General features: G+C 63.3%; 1 protein-coding gene across 1 annotated transcript; it reads right to left on the minus strand.

Moving 5' to 3' along the window:
- Positions 1-550: 550 nt before the first annotated feature.
- Positions 551-12140, minus strand: SNPH (syntaphilin). The gene is made up of 4 exons (XM_040638099.1): positions 11959-12140; positions 11146-11259; positions 7822-7971; positions 551-4835 (listed from the first exon to the last, which is right to left on the minus strand). The coding sequence occupies exons 1-4, from the start codon at positions 12138-12140 to the stop codon at positions 3668-3670; spliced, it is 1614 nt and encodes a 537-aa protein (XP_040494033.1). The 3' UTR covers positions 551-3667.
- Between the last annotated feature and the right edge of the window lie 2367 nt (positions 12141-14507).

Here is a 14507-nt window from a genome sequence, read left to right on the forward strand (position 1 = left end):
TCCCATGGCAGGCTGGGCCTGTTTTCTCCTAAGCAGTGGTGACACAGGGGCTCTGAGAGCAGGGATTTGACTCTGCCACCATCATGTACTGCCTGCCAGTCTGAGGCAGGGGTGACGGGGGCGGGGGGTGCATGTGGGACTCTGGTGGAGGGACACTGACTTCGGAGCACCCCTGCTCAGCCTGCTTCTGCATCTGGAGAGCAGATGTGAGGTCCGCTTCAGGGGTGCCGGAGGGGACGCGGTACACTTACAGGCCCCAGCAGGGCTGACCCTTGGCAGGGGGCTGGGGGAGGCCCTTTCTGGATCCTAGAGCCTTTGTGTGACCCAGGAGGGGAGTGACCCTCAGCTGCTGGGACAGGCGCGTGGCAGTGCTGACCCAGCATGCAGCTCTCTGGTTCCCTCGACCTCAGAAAGGATCTCGTTCCCCTCAGCCCTTCCCTGTGTGTCCACTGTGCCTCCCAGCTTGGCAGGGATGGTTTGAGCCCCTCTGCATCCCTCCTGGGCGGGGGGGGGGGACACGATAAAAAGAAAACAGGCCGAGGGTCTTGCTGTGTTTTCATGCTTTAATTCAGAGCTGTCTGCTGTGGGCACAACTCTGTCTGAACAGGACAAAGGAGACAAAATGAAGACCCTCCCCACCTCCCCTCTTCCCGTATCCCCTGAATTCTCCAACAAGGGGATGGCTGAACGGGAGAGTATGCTGTGACTTGTTGGTACTGTCCCCCTAGGTCAGAGAAGGGGGTCATGAGATCCCCGGGCTGAGGCCCTCGGTAGACCCTAGCCACGGAACTTCGTCGGTGCCCGCCCCTCCCTGTGCGCTGTCCGGACACCCCGGTGCTAGCGACGCCTGGGAAGGCTGTTCAGTGAAAAGCTAAGTTATCCCCTTGGGAGATGCTCGGAATAAACTCCGCTGGAGGCCAGCTCTCTGTGCAGAGTCCCAGCCCCGGCTCTGACTCCTGCCTGCGCCTGGACCAGAGGAGCCGCAGGGAGACCCAGACCCAGGCCCTCCAACTAAGCAGAAGCCACTTCTGGCCGCTGGGCTCCAAGGGACCAGCAGTTCAGTAGGTGGTTCCTGGGGAAATGTCCTTTAGGATTGAATCCGCTCCAGCCAGAGGCTGGGGGGAGGGGAGGCCCAAGATCGATTTCTGCTCCAGACAGCCGAGGGCAGGAGGGCAAGGCCATAGCCCAGCAGGAGGAGGTATTAAACAAGAGGGAAAAAGCGGAGCTTTGGAGGAGGAGCACTGGGTAGGCGGCGCCCGGGCCCTGGCCTTGCCCTCCCCCCATGCTCTGTGCCCCGCAGCGCCGGCCTGGGAAGCCCGAGCCAGCAGGCCGCTGTGCCCCCACTGCTCGGAGCTGCCCTCGCGGCGCTGCCCTTTGCATAGATGCGGACACTGGGCGCACACGCGCGCACACGAAGGGCCGGGCCAGGGCTGCCGGCCAGCGTGCTCCCAGGGTCCATCCCAGGGCCGGGCGCAGAGCCGCCGCCTCCACTGACACGAGGAAGAAAAGCCTGTCGAAGGCCCCAAGAGAGAAGGCTCTCAACACTGTGGGCAAGGGCCTGGCAACCCAGAGCAGCGGCCCCACTCACCTTGGGCGCGGCCCTTCACCAGGGCCTCCGCCGGCTACGGCCCCAACCTTGTCCACCAAGACACAAGACACGACAGGAAGGCCACAGACAGCGAAACACAGACAGGAGCAGAGGGGCTACATGGCTCGACTGAATTCCAGTGTGAAAAATATATAGATTTCGTGTTGTCAAATATAGTCATACGTTTATTTTCTCGGCAAAGCTTGGACTATTTCTAAGGAGACGCAACGCAGCTTGGTGAGCACGGTGCAGGAGGCTGGCTCCAGGCCCGGCTTGGCTTTGGATTGGGTGTGTCCACTGCCCCTCCATGTCACGACCCCAGCGTCCGTGGGGCAGCCCCGGGCAGGCCCCAGGAGTTCGGGTGTGGTTCGGCTGGGGTGGGGGTGCTCCACAAAGGATGGCTGGTCTGAGGCCCCAACCGGTGGGGGGAGCTTTGGAGGCACAAAGCGTGTGGCAGAGGGGGCCGTCGCCCCCATGGCTGAGCTGGCTGCCCACTCCCAGTGCATGCAGGTGCCTCCCCCTTGAGTGGAGGGCGCGGAGGGGAAAGGCGGAGCCCCTAAGTCAGGCAGCGGCTGTCTGTTGGAGCAGCGGGGGGTGGGCGAGCAACCTTGGCAGAGAACGAGAGTGGCCCTGGGGCCAGGGGGATGAGTAAGACACAGGGTCCCACCAACCCGCCCAGAGGTGGGGCCTAACCTCTGAAGAGTGGGAGGGGCCACCAGACGGGTGTAAGCCCCACAAGGGAGAAGGAGTGGGTTTACTTTGTCAAATAATAGTGGTGGTTAAAGGTCAGCAGCTTTGCTGGGGGACCAGATGTGGTCCCGGGGAAGGAGGGGGGACAGTGAAGCTCCCCTGCCTGGGAGACGACCCTGGGCCCCCTGCTTTGGCCTGGACGAACATCATGGCTTCAATATCCCATCTTGCCATCCATCCTGCTGGGATTCTCTCCAGAGGCAGATAGGTCTAAGTTTCGGAGCCCTCACCCTACAATGCAAGCAGCCCCTCAGTGGAATGTTGGGGTGCATGAGAGCCAAGCCCCAAAGTGAACATAGTGCAAAGCAGAAGTTAGGCCCGAGGCCCCCCAGAGAAAGTTGGGGTGAGCTCCAGGGGCGTCATGACCTCTGGCCTCTCAACCCGCGGAGGATGGCCGAGCCTAGCCCCATGCCTTCCAGACAGCACGCCCTCGTCTCAGAAAGCTGGAGGAGCCCCCCCTGAGCTGCCAGCCCCTGCCTCCTCCTCTCATGCTGTGCTGCCGGAGGCTCCAGCTGGGAGCTGGGAGCTGGGGCTCGGGCAAGCGTTCCAGCCCCAGCACTAGCCCGTCTGGCTCAGCTCTCACAGGAAGAAGGGTCTGACACAGCCTGAAGCGCCGAGAGGGAAACGGAGTCTGGGGAAGGTCGAGGACGAACAGACACAGAAGCCCCGCTGCGCTCTTGCCCATCTCTGTCTCGCCTCCGGCCCGAGCCTACGGCCTGACTACACTTCCGAATCCCAAAGCAAGGAGCAGCTGGAAGATGCTGGAACTTCAGCCGGGCCCCGGGGGTTGCAGACCCTGCTCAGAGTCCCGGGCCGGTGGCCTGTACTCTGGGCGGCAGCTGCCTCCACACGAGGAGATAATACTGGTCCAGAAGGCTGGACTGAGGGCAGGAGGGCGGCTGGAGAGGAGGCGTGGGTGGGCAGGCAACGGGACGGGACACGGGCGTGCGGGGAGGGAGGCTCGCCTGGGCGCCTCAGGCCCGGCCTCCCCACATTAACACGCCCGAGGCTTTCTGGGCAGCGGCGGCCCCGTGCGAAGGTCCAGATGGGCAGGGCCAGGTTGGGGGACCTCCCCACCTCCTCTCTCTGCAGTGTGTCCTTTCGGTGTGCCCCCCTGCCTCTGGTCTCTCTTCCCTTGTCTCCTGTCACAGTTTCGGGGTGCCTTCCCCCAACCCCGGCTCCCAGCCCCCTGACACTGTTCTCGTCTGGAAAAAGCCACTCCCACGCCCGAAACTAAAATAGGATGAGGCCCCCGGGGAAGGAGCGGGAGGGAGAGCGGCACCCTACAATCAGTGGTCGGGCTGCGGGCGCTGTGGGCCGGCGCGCCGCTCACAGCTGGGAGCTGCCGGCTGCCTGGCCGGGGCTCAGCGAGCGGCAGCTGATGCGGCGGATGGAGTGCAAGGCCACCGTGCAGCAGCCCCGCAGCAGGGAGCTGATGTTGTAAATGGGCTGGCCCTGGCGGCGCTGCGAGCGGCAGAGCCAGGCCACCGTGGGCACGGCCGGCACCACCACGGCCAGCAGATCCACGATGTAGTGGCGGCTCCAGTAGCTCTTGGGCTCCTTCTCGGCGGCGGCCGCCTCCTCCTCCTCTTCCAGGGGGCACACCACGCTCACCGACGGCCCGGGGCTGGGGTTGGCGCCGGGCCGCTGTGGGCTCGGCCCTCGGGTGATGGGCTCCGGGGCCTCCGGCTCGTCACCCACCGTCACCACCACGGCAGAGTCGGGGTCTTTGGGCCCCGGGGGCTGGGGATCCAGCTCCGGGCCCCTGTCCCCCGACTCGGGGAGCGCCCCGCAGACCTGGGCCTGGGTCACTTTCTCCAGGATGGCGTCCAGGTCTGGCTGGTACTGCGCGAAGTCCGTCTGGATGGCGCGCTCCTGCAGGCAGCTGGCCTGCACGCCGGCCTCCAGGCCGCACAGCAGCTTCTCGTAGGTGTTGCTGGCGGGGAAGCGGGGGCCCAGGCCGAAGCTGTTGTGCAGCGAGCCCTCCTCGGGGCCGCAGTCCACCCCTGATGACAGCAGGCTGCTGGCCTCCAGCGCGTCCGTCCGGCTCAGCGTGTCCTCGGTCACCGCGAAGCCGCTGTCCGCCCCGTCGTCGGCCGAGGCCCCGGGGGGGTCGCCGGGGGGCCGGTCGCCACACACGGCGGGGTCGCTCAGCTTGGTGTAGGTGGAGCTGCGGGTGAGGGAGCGCGCCGGGGACCCGCCAGCTGATTCGCCGGCGCCGTCGTCCTTGGCCGCGCCGTTCTGGGCCACCTCCATGTTGTGCAGCAGCGTCTCCAGCTTCTTGTTCTGGATGTTGATGTCCACGAAGTACTTCTGCAGCCCCTTGTCCTTATCGATCAGGTTGTTCTTGACCGTGTCAATGACCTGCTTGAGCTGCTTGATCTCCTTGCGTGCCTCCTTCAGGGCCAGCTGGGCCTCCACGCGGTGGCACTCCTCCTCGATCCAGTCCTCCTGCATGCGCGACAGCTGCATCTTCAGATCATCGATCTCGGTGTCCCTGGGAGCAGAGGAGACACACGTGCTCGCTGCCTGGCCTGTCACCACCACCAAGGACGAGCAGGCAAGGGCTGTCACCAAGGACAGAGGGCCTGTGCCTCCTGCCCAGAGCTAGACAGAAAAGGCCCGACTCAGTGCCTCCTTCTCACTCCAGAGGGGGCGAGGGGGCGGCCCAGGGGCCTCCTCCACCCCCGGGGGCGGGGAGTGGGGAGAAACGTGCAGGCCCCTCTGCATCCCCAGCCCTGGAGGCCGAAACACAGACGACTGTCCCGCTTACAACCATTACCTATAGGAGACATGAGACAAGAGACACTCAGCGTATAAATAAATGCCCACTGCTCTAAAAACCAAACACATCCATTTAAAAATCTTAACCTAAGACAAAAAGAACTAAACGTAAAACCTCTGCTCTGTGGGAAGGGATGTGGCCTCCCAGGAAAGCCGGTGCTGAAGACTGTCCACGGGGGTCCCTGGCCAGAGCCCCTGGGGAGAGAGGCAGCGGGTGCCCTGCTTTGCTTGGGGAACTTATTGCCACCATGTGTGTGCGGGGTGCTGGCCTCACACCTCCCCTCAGTGCGGGGGATGAAACGTGGTGGGTGCGACAGAGGACCACGGTGACCGCAGGTGGCTCTCTTTTATCCACACTGGTCATCTCTGCTTTGTATCTACTGTGAAGGGGATGGGCCAAAAGGATGGACAAGAAGGCACAGGTCGCCCCCGAGAGAAGATGCCAGTGCCAGGCAAACTGGACACTGGCATCCCGAGTCACAGACGAATCCGGGGTGCAGGGGAGGCAGGCAAGTTAGAAGAGCCCCCTATCAAGTCTGGCAGAAAAAGCAGCGCAAAGCGGGGCAGGATGCGGTGGAGGCCGCGAGGGTGCAGGAAAGCCACTCCTGAGCCGGCAGTTCCTGGGGGTGGCACACCCACCCCAGCAACATCAGCCCCCCAGCCACGCGGCCCACGCGCCCCACGTTCACGGAAACGCGATCCACGCGGGGCACGACCGTCACTCTGAGGGCGAGGAGCCCAGCAGAGTGACCCTCCCCGATCAGGCACCGTGCACTTTGCAGAGTCGGATGGGATGGTCAGTTCAGGAAATGAGGCCCGGAGGCGTGCTCTGCGATATGTTGAGGGGTCTGGGCTGAGGGGCCATGGTGGCTGGCAAGGTCAGCAAAAGCATTATCTGGAAAGGGGCGGACTTGACCGCCCACCAGCACACAGCCCGGTGATGGCAGCCGGGGAACCGGGGCTGCTCAGAGTGGCCATGACAGATGGACCACCGGCCATGGGGGGCCCTTATTGGGGTTCATTCTAGGGAAACCCGCCACACTGACACCAAGCCCTGGAAGGGACAGTGAGCTTGGAGGAAGGGATTGGGCATGCTCAGTGGGACTGGACCCAGGCCCTCTCTCCTTGCAGCTGGGGGGACTCCAGGCCCAGGAGCGCTGGCTTCCCCACCCAGTCTAGGACATTACATTTGAACTGAGCCTTGAAGGATGAGTTTGCCCAGGAAGCAAGATGGGGGCAAGGCCATCTCAGGAAGTGGGGACACAGCAAACAAAAGCACAGGGTGTAAAAGCTTCTTTACGGAGAAGGGAGGTCGCGGGAGGAGACGGGTGTCACAGTGAACACACAGAGCGCGTGCGGCCGAACTGCCACAGGTCCCTGCAAGACTAACAGGCAGAGAGTGGTCAGGGATCTGAGGGGGAGGCGCGTCCACGCCAGGGCGTCGTGCCCAAACCACGCAGGGCAGACAGTCTGCCCGAGCCGCTGGGCCAGCCCCAGAAAGGACGCGGGGAGACGGGCTGTCTGCTTCCTGAACACGGGAGTGCAAGTGGCCAGGCAGACCCACGGCGTCACTGAGAAGACGAAGGGAAATAAAAATAGAAATCCCAACTCGACGGAGAAGGAGGCCACAGAATGCCACCTGTAACCTCCCGTAGTTCAAAACCACAACAGATCCAAACCGCCTCAGCTGCTTGGCAGAGCTTGGGCCGCAGAAGACGCCCTCATGCATATTATATGCTTCTGTTGCTATGTGATGTCCAGGACAGATGGATCCATAAAGACAGAAAGACGAGTGGTTACCAGGGGCCTGGGCCATGACTGCTCCTGGGAACGGCCTTTCCTTCGGGGGTGATGAGACGGTTCTGGGGCTGGAGAGCGGCGAGCGTTGCACGACTCTGTGCCTATACTAAACATGGCTGAGCGGTATACGTGAGAGAGGGGAGCTGAATGGGATACTGAAAGGAAAGAAGCCATGGTCGTGGAGGCCTGCCCTGGCCCCCAGTGCCCGGGGCAGCTCCAAGGCGGCTTCGTGTTTGAACGGACACCTTTCAGAGAAGAAGATGAAGGTGACGGAGAGTCAGAGGGCGACACTGAAACTTTCAGGGTAAAGATGAAGCCGGTGGCCCAGAAAGGCCGCAGCCGAGAGGGTCAGGATTGGCCCTCCGGTCTGGAGACTGAGAACAGAGGGGACCGTGGGGACTCCTGGGGGACCCCTGGGCTGGAGGGGAGCTTGAGAAAGGTTGCTCGTGATTCCCATCATCTGCAAGCAGAGGAGCAGAAAGGCCTCTGGGCCTGAACTGGTGGGCCAAGAGCCCCCTGGTGACTCCCTGGGCGGAAGCAAAGGGGGGCCGAGGGGTTGTCCCCCCCCCCAGGGAAGTTACTCCAGGAAGAATGCCCTGTGCTCCTGCTCCCCAGGTGGAAAGGAGCCGGGGAATAAGAAATGGCCCAAAGAGGCCGCTAGGCTCAAACGGAGAGAGCACCGCCACAGGGGTGGGGAGGACCAGCGGGCCGGCGGGAGAGCAGCTGAGGGGAGGATGGAGATGGCTGGGGGCTCTAGAAAGGGGCTCCTACGGGGCTTTGCTGGAAGGGAAAGGTGCCGGGAAGGCCTCAGCCTCCTCGCAGAAGTGCCTGGGGCCCTGGGTCCTCTGAGTGTGGGGAGGGCAGCGTGGCTGCAGGGCCGCCCCTGGCCAGCGGCTCACCGGTCCTGCAGCCGGTCCTGGGTGTCCTTCAGTCGGGCCTTCAGGTGCCGGATGCACACCTCCTTCTGCTGCAGGGGGGTCAGGTACTGCTCGGGGGTGGGGGGCTTGACGCCATGGTTGTCGCTGCAGAGCGTGTATTTCATGGAGCGCCTGCAAGGGGACACGTGTCAGCGGGGAGTGGGAAGACATGCCTCACTGTCCTGGTCCCACCACCACCAGATGGCTCCAGGCTAGGCCTCCCCAGTGGCTTGTGTGGGCCTGAGAACACCCAGGCCTTCTGGAAGGCAGGTTTTAGTAAAGCTCTTCTGAGTGAAGACCACAGTGGGGGGCCCGGGGCTCCCCTAGTTAGGGGTGGGACACACGACAGAGCAGGCACACGGCCAGGCACTGTGGGGGGCACCCTACGGATGCTGCCATCTCAGTCCCGGGGGATCCCAGAACGCCGGTGTCCGGTCTCCGAACCCGGAGAACGAGGTGGGGGCCGGAGGCTGGGGCGGGTGCGCCTCCCCTGTGTAATTCTCGCAGGGCTTGTGGGGGGGTACCCCCGTGTAGGAGGACACACCCCCAGAGCTGACAGCGTTTACCGCCCGGCCTGCAGGACCCCGGGGGGGACCGGAGTGCAGACGCGCACGGGCATGGCTGTCTCCAAACACTCTGGTGCCTCCTCCCCGTCCTCACACACACGCGGGCTTGCATGGCCACGCACACACATATCCTTGGCGTGCACGGCTGAATACGACGACCCTGGTCCACGTGTGCCTGCACGCCCACCTCCGGGCGCACACGCCGTGCCCGTGCTTCCCCACCGGCCCGCAGCCGCGGCAGGGGCCCTCGCACAGACTAGCACGGCAGCCCGCACACGGGGTCACACAAACGCAGACGCTTTCCACGTGTGAACACCCACTGGCTCTGGGCACCCACTTGTTCACAGCTGTGCCCCGAGGTGGCAGCAAGCTGGCTCCACGTGCTGCCCAGCCTGGGGTGGCCCAGACGGGTGTGTGTGCATGTGTGTGTGTGCACGCACGTGCACACGTGAGCACACCCTGGCCTCAGCACTGCAAGGTGGAGGAATTCCCACACAGCGCAGGAGGAGGGAGGGCCAGGCCTCACACCTAGAGAAGGACAGCAGCGCCCAGTCCCACCCAGTCCCACCATCCTCCAGCCCAGCCGCCTCCCGCCACAGCTCGCTGCCTGCTGCTTGTTCTGGGAAACCGGCTAGGACCTCGGCCTAACAGCCCAGGCAGGTTCTCACGCAGCCTGGCAGAGGCCCCGTGCCTGTCCAACGCCGCCCCTTCAGGGGACGGGGACCCCGGGGTTCAGGGAGGGGCAAGGACATCCACAGGTCTGAAGAAGACAGGCCCGGGTTTGCTGAAGCGGCCGCGTTGGAGGCCGTTGGGAAGGTTCCGCGGCAGCTTTCTAATGTGTACTGAGGAAGAAGGTTCGTAAAGTCCAGGCCCTGGCGAGAACGTGCGGCTGGAGGGCGGAGAGAAAGGGGATGATTCTCTCCTACTGACTCACCTCGTGCTCCCTGGGTTTAACTCTGGTCATACCACATGCCGGCCTGTTTTCCGCGTGACAAGGGGCAGAGGGGTGGCGTGGGTCGGAGCTGGGGACGCCCTGTCTGTGGGCCGCCGTGCCAGGACTCGGGCTAGAGGGGCGCGGAGCTGCGGTGAGGGCTCCTTCCCGGGCCCCGGGCCAACTCGTTGAACTAGTACAGTTGAGAATTAGAGAAGAAGCTGTTCTCACGCTTCCCATTTGCTTTCGTGAGTGGTTTTTTTCTAATAGAATATTTCACACTCATACGTTTTTAGTCATTAGCTCTATTTTTGTGGAAAATATATATAAATAACTGAGAAGAAGAATATACTATAATCCGTGGCTCTCTGCTGTTCCCGCCTTGGAACACCTGTGTGCACTGAGGCCACAGCCGAGGCCCCACAGCTCGCCCAGAGCCGCCCCTGTCCACGTGGGCAAGAAGACCCTCCCAGGGGGCAGGGCTCAGTCTCAGGGCGGGGACCGTCCCCATGCACTGCAGTCATAACGTGCACTGCAAAATCTGCTCCTAATGAGAAAGCGTTCAAGTTGCCCATCGTATAGTTTCCAAACTGTGAGCACATCATGCCACTCACACCGCCTGCGCTCGGGGTGGGGTCCCGGCCACGAGGCTGGGGCGTGGGCCCTGCACGCGTGCGTCACCCGTCCTGTGTGTTGGGGGAAACAGAACGGCTGCCTTAGCGTGATCTGAACTTCACTTCCCACCAATGATGTCCTCTCCGCTAGAAAGGCAAGACCAGACTTCCCACGAGGGGTTCTGGCCGCGGGAGCCACAGGCCAGCCTTGGTGGCCCGGGGTTGCTCATATGGGACCCAAGTCATCATGACGGCAGCTACCAGTTCGGGCCACCTGCAGACAGCAACTTACTGAAGCCTGTGTGATGTCAGCCCCACTCGACAGATAAGGGAACGGAGGCTCGGGGACGGGAAGTACGAATGCCCAGCCCGTGCTCCCCAGGCTCCGCTGGGGAATCAGGATGGGCTGCCACTCCCTGGTTTTAGAGAACGCTCAGCTTCCCTTCACCTGCCTCCCCTTTCCGGTTCCATTCCGGCTTTCCTGAGCGTACAACACAGCATGTTCCACGTCGTAACACACGCTGCTTCCCGACCAGGTGCCCTCTGCCCCCGCACAGGCCGCCCCTGAGGAGAGCCCGATGGCAGACACCCGAGTGGCCTGCCCCTCTCCATTCTTGCCTTTCCCCCAATTCTGTGTGTGGTGGCAGGGTACCGGAGACAACGTTGGCGCTCCCCGCACCACCTGGCCTGCAGCTGCAGCCAGTCCCATCACCCAGTGCCATCATCCCGCCCGCCGCCAAGGTGTAGACGGAATTCCTGGGCAAGGAGTCCCTTCTCAGAGAACATGAGCTTCATGTCGGGAGGGTGGCCTTTCTACCTTCCTCCTTCCTGGCCCCGATGCTGACCTGATGCCTCGAGGTGTAGGAACCCTGGTAAGGGCGAGGACAAAAGTTTTACCCGAAGGATGGTGGAGCAGGAAGATGGGACGGGTCCCCGACACTTCAGGGAGCTGCCTGCCACTGGGCCCTGGCTCTGAAAGCATCACCCCTGGCTCGTGTGAGCCCCTGTCTTTGGTTGTGGAAGCCAGGCATTACCCTTCCCTCTCTCAGATAGGAACTGAGGCTCTGGGACATGAGCTGCTGGAGGTCACACAGCCAGTGAACGCCAGAGTCAGCCGGGCCCCACCTGACCCCCCAGGGCACGGGGTACAGGTGCATAGCCGACGAGGCTGGCCGGGCACAGGGGAGGGGGTTACCTGGGTGTGGGGCTGCTGTCGCTGCCCTTGCAGGAGCCCGAGTTGCTGCTGCTGCTGAGAGAGGAGGTGCCGTAGGCGTAGGCGTCCCGCACGCTCACAGGGGGAGAGGTGCGCCTGGAGGCAGGAAGAAGAGGCAGGTGCTCGTTCTGGCTGGCGGGCAGCTGCGGACACTGGGCGAACACCGCCAGGCCGCTGCGGCCCAAAGGGCCCCCGCTGCAGGGTCACGGGCCGGGGAGAGAAGCAGAGGGGAGAAGGGGACGCACAGACAGGGGTGACAGAACAGACAGCGCAAGTCAAGATGGAAAACCAGGAGGAGGCCGGTCTTCCTGGCTCCCCAGGACGGGAATGGAGGCTGGGCAGGCCCAAGGGTGGGGTCTCATCTGCCCTTGCCAGGGGTCCCCAACTTCCAGGGTCCCCCAAGCCCACAGGAGGGCCCTGCAGGGACTGGCACAGGGGGCAGGGTAGAAGGGGCAGGCAGGGGAAGGGACAGGGGGAGAGGCACACACAGGTCAAAGGGGGGCCAAGTGAGCCAGAGAAGAAGACGGCACGAGTCCCCTCTGGTCACTGTGAAGCTCAGCAACAATCCCGAGGATAGCAGGGATCCAGTGGGTCCATGCTTCCGAGAACGTTCTATCCACTGTGTCCCTTCACCAGTTCCCGGAGAATGTGCGTGTTAGTTAGCAAACCCATTCTAAAGCTGGGAAAGCTGGGGAAATGACTTGCTCAAGGATACACTGTATGTTGGTGGCAGGGGTGAGGGTGGGGACAGAGACCCTCCCTCCTCCCATCCTCCGAGGCCAAGGGGACACTCACCTGCGGGATCCAGCAGAGGCCCGTCTACTGCCCGGCAGGGACATGGCCATGAGGCTGCGGGTCCGGGTGAGGGGCAGGATGGGTGCTGTCCCCGGGGCTGAGGAGAGAGGGCGCGTTGGGGGTGCTGCGGGGAGGGCCGGACCAGGCCACGTCATCCTCTCGTTGGGGCCGCTGCCTGGCATGGCTCCTTCTCTTACCCTTCAGCCGGACACCCCAGGACTGAGCGAGGGCTGCTAGGCCAGGTGCTAGCCACAGCTGCCTCCGCCAATGAAGTTAGCACACTCCTGGCCCCTGACTTAAAATCTCGATCGTCAGGGCCTCAAGGGCAGCCAGAAATCATAGCTCCAACCCTGTGTTCTCCAGATGATTGAATGTGGAGAGAGAGCTCGAAGGCCTTGCCCAAGGTCACACGGGCATCGGGGCAGGGCTTCCTGACCCCCAGCGCAGCACTGAGTCCTCTACGCTACAAGCCAGGCCCCCCGATCCCTGACTCGGACCCCACCCCGCGCTGGACGATCCTCCCTCCTCGGCGGGGGCTGCAGGCTGGAGGACTCCTGGAGCAGCACCAGGAACCCCAAATTAGGCTGGGCTAGTCTCGACGTCACCTTCCCAGGGCGCCCATCGGCGTGTGGCTTGGGGCTTCCTGTCTATAGGGGAGACAAGACAGACCAACATACCAGCACACGTGTAGAAAGACATATGGATACACACGAATGTGAAAAGGTATGACGTCCCGGCCATTCCAAGACAGGCCGTGCACGTCCCAGGGAGCATGCTTGGGGCCTGCCCATGACGCGGGACATGCAGCCGCGCCCTCCCACGTGCGTGTGGCCCACAGGCATGCCCGCACCCATCATGCACACATGCACGCTAGCTCCGGCATGCAGGACCCCAGAGCACAGGCGCAAAGCAGATGAGGAAGGGGGCACATGGGTACAGAAGCCCTCCTCTGGGGGTGGGGGGTCTTGGTGGGCTGGAATGAGTAGGAAGTGACCAGGCCTGTAAAGACCCGTCCTTGGCACTCTTGACAAGCGGGTAGAGGCTCGGCTCCAAGGGCAGCCCTACGGGGGTTTAAGGAAGGGAGAAGCCCCCTGTTGGGCTAGGTGTTTGGCCGTTGTAGGAAGGAGTCCTGCCCTGGGCATCATCCCAGAGACGGAAGGGCCTGGGCTCTTGGCAGCCACGAGTCCTGTGCCAGCTCCAGAGACCCCTGTTCCCTCTTTCCATGCTCGGAGCAGGGACTGAGGACAGAAGCCTGGGTTCCTGGAGACGTGGCCAAGGACACCGTGCCCTGACCTCCCCCCATGATGCAGAGAAGCATTCACCGAGCCCCACTGCGCGCAGACCCCGGGCCAAGCACATTACGTACAGTGCGCCATTGGCTCCTCCCAAAAACCCTATGAGGAAGTGCTGTGATTAGTCCCCTTACAGATGAGGAATCTGAGCCTCCGAGAGGGAGGGACGCGCCCCAGTCACACCCCAGTGTGTGGCAGGGCCAACAGGGGAACCAGGCCAACACCAGACGCCCAGGCGCTGGTGCTCGAACTCCGGAGTCCCCTGGCGGGCACCACCCCTCCCACGTCGGGGCCTCCGGGGAGCCTGCCCGTCCTGTCCAGTGGCGGGGCTGCCTCCTGAGGGGACAAAGGCACCGCTCAGGTGGCCTGTTTCCTGGCTGTGACACAGAATGGAGCCTGTTCCCCTGGAGGCCCGCACACAGCCGGCATTGTCCGCCTGGAGGTGTCGGGTGCCCGGTGCAGGAGCTGCCGACACCAGGCCTGTGACCGGAGCTCCTCGCCCCAGTGCGGGGAGGTGTCCCACACGTCATGCCCCGGTCACTCAGGCAAGGCCTCCTGGCACAGTAGGGCCAGCCCCTGGAGGAGGAACCATGGGACCACAGTGATCCCCACTTGTCAGGAAGGCCACCAAGGGCTCTGTGCCTCCTGGCATGGCTTGGGGGCCCGGGGAGGGGCGCGATTTGTTATCATTTTGGGCCCGAGGTGGCTGAGCTGCAGGGCCAGACAGACTCGGGCTTCTAGTCCCAGGCAGCCCAGCTTCCCTGGCAGCCTCACCCCTTCCCTTCTTGCTTTTGGGAGAATGCACTGAGGGGGTGGTGCCTCCAGGAAGACTTCCTGGCAGAGGCAGGGCTCAGGTCAGAGGACCAGCTTGGGCCAGAGTTGCTACGGAGCTCGGAGACTCCAGGTGGAGTCCCAGGCCTCTGTCCGGGGAGGCAGGCAACATGCCCGGTTTGCCTTGGAGCCGAGTGTGGCCTCAGTACAATGAGGCCTTTGTCTCAGCTGTCCCTGCTCCCACCTCGCTTGGCAACCCCACACCTCCCTCCTCTTGCGCTCCCTCTTCCTTCCTCCCTGGCCCAGGGGGTGGGAAGGGGACTGTTTGTACCTGGATGGACCCAATGGTCTCCTGGGAGGCCAGAGCCGGCCATTCCTCTGGAACAGAGGGGGAAGTGGCATTTCCCCTTCTGGGACGGGACCTTGCAGGCGGTGGTCCCTCATGGGAGGGCAAAAGCCACCCAGGCCCCAAGGGAGCCACCTCTC

This window comes from Ursus maritimus, unplaced genomic scaffold, assembly GCF_017311325.1.
Source record: "Ursus maritimus isolate PB19 unplaced genomic scaffold, ASM1731132v1 scaffold_22, whole genome shotgun sequence".
Lineage (NCBI taxonomy): Eukaryota > Metazoa > Chordata > Mammalia > Carnivora > Ursidae > Ursus > Ursus maritimus.